Genomic DNA, 6,838 nt, shown 5'->3' with positions numbered 1-6,838 from the left:
ATCATTTTGCTAATTTAATAAAAATACATTACATAAATGTATAACAACCAAAAAGTTGCTAACTTAATAGCATCAGGTTGTCTCCATCATTGAAGTCGATGATCAAGTCTCGGGATGCGATTAGGAAGTTTAAGAGTATGATATTATAAAACGTTATTCCAAATTTCCAAGGGTATTTTGGAGAAACCAATTTATGACATGACAACATTTTATTTTTATTTGAAAAGAAACCCCCCAAAAAATAAACACCACTAAAGTCTAAAAGAGAACAATATAACTATTAATTATTTAATTTGGTTATGGTGTCAAATATTTGGTAAAGATTCCCTCCAATGAATATTATGCTAAAAACCAAAAGCACCTCTCAATTACATAACCAAAATTATAATACCACAATGACTTCACCTCCACACTAGCAAATACAAAACACTCAAAAAGTAACAATTTTATTTTAAATCCAAATAATGTCGAGAAAAATTACTTATAAGTTTTTTAAAATCTTAAAAGTTGTATGTTACTTTATTCCTTAACAAAATCTCATGGTTGTTGTCACCACATACTAAACAAGTCACATTTCATCAAATCGCCTACCGTGTCTGTGCCTGTGTATAAAAATATAATTCTACTCTACTCTCTCTCTCTCTCTCTCTCTCCTACAACTTTCTGCTATGATCCACTCCAGTCCATAAACTTCTTCACCTCATCATACAACACCAAGATGGCTGCAGCCCCTGTACTTCTAAAAATATTCGAAAGCGCCCCCCGATAAAACGACCGAACACCTTCAGTCAAATAAATCGTTTTCCAACAATCCAAAGTGTTTCTATACATGGGTCGCTCCATACCCGATTGCATCATCATCCGCCTTCTTACGGTATCCATCGGGTATGACAAAAGACCCGCTGACGTGGTCACCCCTTGGGCTGCAATCCAGCGCTTCCACAACGCGACTTCGCCATCTTGGGACATTTTTTCTTTTATGGTATCAAATCCACCAAAATAGATCCCACGGTGGACCACCATGCCCTGAAGGGAGGCCGGGAGGCCTTTGTAGATCCCGCGGGCCCCGTCTTTCGCGTACACCGTGGTGAGGAAGTGGCGGATGCCTTGAAATTGGCGCGAATCGATTCTCCCGAGATCGGCTGCCAGGCGCGTGTGCGCGATGTCAAGCGGGTAGATGATCACTAACGTTGTGCACCCGGCTGCGGCCCCCGCGATGAAGTTGGTTGATGGGCCCGATAACAATGTAGATTGTTGGAAGTTGCTGTTGCTGCGTAAGATGCTTCTATAAAGATCCTGCAAAATGAACAAATTTTAGATGAAAAGGGCATTTACGTCTTTTTGGACGGACGAGTGAAACCTATCTCCGCCTTTTTTGGATGGGACAAAATTGTAGTCCCAGTATCAGTCAAATGCATGTCAAACACAGTACAACTTGCTTTGTTGTTCATTATCATTGATATCTGTGGGAGTTATCTACCGAATGAAGTCTTGTTAGGTGTTATCGAATGACTTGTTGTCGATTCTTATCTATATATAATATACTTGTATTTAATAAATATCTATGCAAAATCCTTTCTTGTTAAGATTCCAAATTTGGTGTATTTGTGAAATAATAGCTTCTGTGAAATTGGATATTTGTAAGATAGAGTCCATGATGTTAGTCTCGAAAGAAAACCCAAACATATTTTCATTTCAATACAACTTTAAAATATTATTCAAACCACAAGTATCAGAAACATAGATCCCTCCCTAGGAACAGTTAGTCTGCCTAGGAGTTAAGCATTCCACATAATCATTTAGACTATTAAATAATTGTTGAATTAGGAGTACATGAAGGGAATATTTAGATTCTTTTATGAGTCATTACATCAATGGTACAGTGAAGCCAGATGTTTAGAAAGCAATTCAAACTAGTATAGCATCAAATTATTTTATTCTCATATGTTTCCATAATCTAAAGATGATTATACTCTCTATATATAGAAAGTCACTTGACTACGTAGCTCTGATTGATGCTTTTCAATACGCTGTTATCATGTAAATTATTCTATAGGCTCCACCACTAAGAAAAATCCACTTAAAGACTATGCTAAAAGAAAATGACTAATGACCCAAAAACCCTTCAAAGTTTTGATAATCATCTCTCCCTTAAGCATATTTCTGTATACTATAGACATGGTCAATTGTTCATCTTACTCTCCCTTAATCATATTTCCCAAAAGCAATTGTGTTCACCAATAATTTTTATCTTCACCAGACATGTCAAGGGTAGCACATCAAGGTAATTTATAATGTGAAACATTCAAAATCAAGAAAAAATAAGTGAAGAATGTGGTTTTTAATCAATGCCTCCATCTTGGTTTGTATCCATAGGCTTCCCCTGATCTTCATCTTGGTTTTGTGAACGTTCATAGTACTTTTGGAAACATATCATTCGAAGAATGCATCATATCAAACACTAACTATAATACGAATCCCATAATAAAAGTATGTGCACTCCATCATAACCATGAAACATCAACTCATGCATATATTCGACCAAGAAATCTAAAGGACGTCTCTACTGGCACAAATGTCCCTTTATAGAAAGACAAATAACTTTCTTAAACTACAAGATATGGCATCAATGCTTAGGTATCCAATTTTAAACCATTTTACTGTATTCATGGGGATCAACTATCAAACAGAGACGATCTTTTGGACTTTTGATTGCCAAGACTCTTCTAGTAATCTATAATAAGTTAGTTCTAGATTCAGTTTTTCAAGAATTAGTTAAAGAAGTCTTGCAAACTAGACCTGGGACTAAACTAAAAACATTTGAGCACAAACCCATATGCAAGAAAGGAATGCAAAAAAAAAAAAAAAAACAAGAATTTAGAGAAGAGGGGATACCTTGAGAGAGAAATTGAGGGCAACAGAAGGGTAATAACGAAGAACACTGCTGCCATTACCTCTCCAAAGTGATAAAACCCCTTCTTCTTTAACCGTACGGGCAATGCAATCAATCATACCTTTAAACCTCCTGTGCTTCCCTCCAACAATGGCGATGTTGCTTTCTTGGGTTTGTAATAGAAGCTTAGCCCTCTCAATTGGAGCTACAACCGTGTGCACCATTCCACCCATCATTGCCCCTGCCATCAGATCTCTAGGGAAATTCGTCAACCAGTAGGAGGAGTGAATCGCCACCATTTCTGATTTCTTGGGTTTTGATCCATTACTGCTGCTCTCCTCCCCTCCATCTTCCGCCACCATCGCCACCGCGAACAAAAACCCCCTTGGCCAATCGAGTTATAAGTCAAAAAATATATTGTATTTGCGTCGAATCTAATGCGGGTTTTGGATGATTCTTTATGTTTTGAAATGGATTAACCAGGAAAGGTAATTTTCTTTGATTTATTCGAGATACGCTTAGGGCGTCTCAGCGCCTCTCGCTGTCTCGTGTTTACAAATTACGATTCATCTCATCCCCAAAGTGAACGCCGCGTTCTTTGATTTGTCTTCTATACGCAAATGAGATTTGATTCTTGGCGAATCGTTGAAGTATTTCAGTAGGGCGCCTCATCATCGCCTACCGCTGCATCGTCTTTACCATTCATCCCCGAACTTTCCGTATTATCCAAATTCTTTAAATAAAGTTTTTATGTTGCTTGTCAAATTGGTTTAATGTTCATTTAAGTCGTGGAGCAGACTTTTTATTTTTTCAATTTCAATAAATTTTATAAATGCGATAAAAATGGTAGATACTACTATCAATATTTTATATGAAAATCTTTAGGGTAAATTACACAAATAATCTCAAACGGTCAGTTGTAATCCGTGTAGTTGATCCTATAAAAAAAAATTTAACTCGGACTTCTCTATTGTAGGTTTTTTTGTTACGCGTTTGGTTTTGATCAACTTAAAAAAACCGTTATACCCTTAACTATATTTTTTTATCTTTCTTATTATTGATTTGTTTTTTTAATAATAAAAAAATGAAAAGAAATATTATTTATTCTCTTCTCTCAAAACATGATCCGTCTCTTTCTCAAAACTTACATGATGCATGAAGACTATAAATAGAGGCATTGACCCTCCATCTTCAGGACAAAAACTTCAGCTCTCTAATCTCTCTCTCAACCTTGATTACAATCTCTCTCTCTCTCTCTTTCTCTCTCTATCTATCTATCTATCTATATATATATATCTCTCTCTCTCTCGCTAATCTCTTAAGACTCATACGAATCTCTCTCAAATCTCTCTTGGTAACAAACACCACACTTCTAACCTCTCCCATTGTCACACCCCCAAACTGGAACAGTGGAAACGTTCGAGTGCAAAGGACGTCATGTTAAGTATCACAATACATGCATTATAGTAATCAAAGTACAACAACCATTGCATTAATAATGTATAAGTTTTTACATAAGTGTTCAAATATTAGATAGACATCAAAAGTAGATACAGTAAAAGACAAAAGACACAGCACGACACTAGGCTGTCTTCTCAAAAGCTCCAGGAGCGTACCTGTCTACTGGATTCTCTGAGAATACAAGTTATTTTGAAAAAGAGGATCAACATTTAAGCTGATAAGTTCATAAGTATTTGTTTTCATTTATGGTTGCATTAGTTTTAAGAAAGTGACTGATTACGTTCTAGAAAATCCTATATTTTCTGCTTTACAACTGAAAAGTAGTTTTAATCTCATAAAACCGTTTCGTTCAAGTGTTATTGTACTTATAACCTAGTATGACATAATTTTAACTCATCATAAAATTATAAGAAGAATGTTTTCTGTTTTGGTTGTGGAAAATGATTGATGCAGTAATATTTCTTAAAAATACACTACTGGTGTAATAACTACCTTATTATTAAACAATTTAATTAGGGTTAAAAATGTGATTAGGTTGTAATCATGCTAATTGACAAGGATGAACATGACGACCTTCTGGCGTTGAACAGTGTGACATTTGTCACCCCTTGGCCTGCCGGCCAAACTGTGGCTAACAGTCGGGATGTGGAATTGTCGGTCTTATATAGATCTATACACACAATGTCCGCTCTCCCTCCAGAAGACTCTGGTTACAGGAATGTGGCATAGCAAGTATATTACTATGTCCTGAAATAATACCATCACATTTTGGTTCATCTAGTTTTAAGTAAAGGCTTAATCATATCCTCTTCTTAACAAAGTAGTTTAAACCTCATAAACTTATCTAGAAAATAGATTTCTCGTTTGTTTCATAAATTATACATATTATAATTTATATGTTATATCTGATTAGCATGATCTCTCATGAGTGTACCCGTTTGCTCAGCATGATACAAAGGTAATGATATCGATTGAAGTAATCTTTTATATATATATATATATATATATATATATATATATATATATATATATATATATATATAATACATAATTAAGAAGGAAACGACCTTCAGACAAATAAACCCACCTTAAGTCCACATCCAAACAAGGAAAAGGAAATAAGGCAATTCATCAGTCCTAAGTCATTTAAATCTTATTTATGTACATATATACATATAAATATGCTTTTGACAAAATATAAGTTTAATGATTTTATAAAAACATTTAAAAGAGTTTAACGGTATTCTAAAAAGAGTTTATGTGACTTTTAAAAGAGTTTACATGACTTTAAGTCATTATGGAAGTATTTGGTAATCCTTTATTGTAAAAGTAATAATTAAAAACATAAGGAAATCTTTTATGTGATTGATATCACATGTAATTATTAATACAATTAGATTGTGTTCAACTTGTATCCCCCCTCCCCCTTAAAATCATTTAAAACCATTTAAAAGGTAGATTATAGGGGTATGAACTCACCATATGTTAGAGATTCGATTGGAGATTTGGTTATCGGACGTTAGCTCCACAAGTGAAATCTTGCTAACAAAACGAGTCCTAAACACGATTCATACAATATACATGTATACTTATAAATGAATATACTCATAAGAGTGCTAGGAAAACGAACTAATCTGCAAGTTTAACTTACAAATAAAGGTGGTAGAAGCAAAGTTTGAAGGCTGTAAGAGAGTTCACGGCCTGATGAAGGGTTCACGGCCCAAGAACACTTGATGTTCTTGAGTTCACGGCCCAACAAGCTTGAAGAATGATGAAGATCCAAGTGTTTTCGGCCTAGAAATCCCTAGAATGATGATGAAATGATGAACACCTTGAAGATCCAAGCAATATTCCAAGAAAAGTTGAAGGTTTGAAAGATGATAACTGAGAGAGAGAAATGTTGGAGTTTGCGGTCAGAAGTGAAAGAATGAGGAAAATCAGTCTCACTTATATATATAGGGTAGGGGTGAGCGCGGTGTGGGTCGGTGCGGTTATTAGCCAAAACTAGGTGTGACAATTTATGACACGACACGATAAAAATACACGACACGAAACGAAATCGAGACGAAACTAAAATTTGAATTCGTGTTCGTGTCGTGTTCGTGTTAGCTGTAAAAAACACGATGTCGTGTCGTGTCGTGTTCGTGTTGGAAATTTGACACGAAATTGACACGATTTAGCAGTTCTTTATCGTGTTTTCGTGTTTGTCGTGTTTATCGTGTTATATTTGATAAAGTATTCATTAAATAAACTACTTTTTAGTATATGTTATATTTGTCGTGTCGTTTCGTGTTTGTCGTTTTTTAATTCGTTCTTTTTCATGTTAGTTAGAAAAAACACGACATCGTGTCGTGTCGTGTTCGTGTTACAAAAAACCTTATCGTGTCGTGTCGTGTCAGACAGAAACACGAAACGATAGTACGATTTGCCACCCCTAGCCAAAACCTCACCACTAACCGCAAATGCGGTTAATCCATTTTCAAA

General features: G+C 35.3%; 1 protein-coding gene across 1 annotated transcript; it reads right to left on the bottom strand.

Moving 5' to 3' along the window:
* Positions 1-420: 420 nt before the first annotated feature.
* On the bottom strand, positions 421-3,638 carry PM-ANT (Mitochondrial substrate carrier family protein). Its single transcript, XM_079029689.1, has 2 exons — positions 2,896-3,638; positions 421-1,296 (listed from the first exon to the last, which is right to left on the bottom strand). The coding sequence occupies exons 1-2, from the start codon at positions 3,253-3,255 to the stop codon at positions 667-669; spliced, it is 990 nt and encodes a 329-aa protein (XP_078885815.1). The 5' UTR covers positions 3,256-3,638; the 3' UTR covers positions 421-666.
* Between the last annotated feature and the right edge of the window lie 3,200 nt (positions 3,639-6,838).

The sequence above is a fragment of the Lactuca serriola genome, chromosome 3, assembly GCF_051521515.1.
Source record: "Lactuca serriola cultivar US96UC23 chromosome 3, Lser_US96UC23_V15, whole genome shotgun sequence".
Lineage (NCBI taxonomy): Eukaryota > Viridiplantae > Streptophyta > Magnoliopsida > Asterales > Asteraceae > Lactuca > Lactuca serriola.
This window is presented reverse-complemented; position numbering and strand designations above follow the sequence as displayed.

Coding starts and splice junctions, on each gene's coding strand:
- PM-ANT (XM_079029689.1), bottom strand. CDS start 3,255: ATGGTGGCGGAAGATGGAGGGGAGGAGAGCAGCAGTAATGGATCAAAA. Junction 1,297..2,895: donor CCCTCAATTTCTCTCTCAAG/GTATCCCCTCTT, acceptor TTCATTTTGCAG/GATCTTTATAGAAGCATCTT.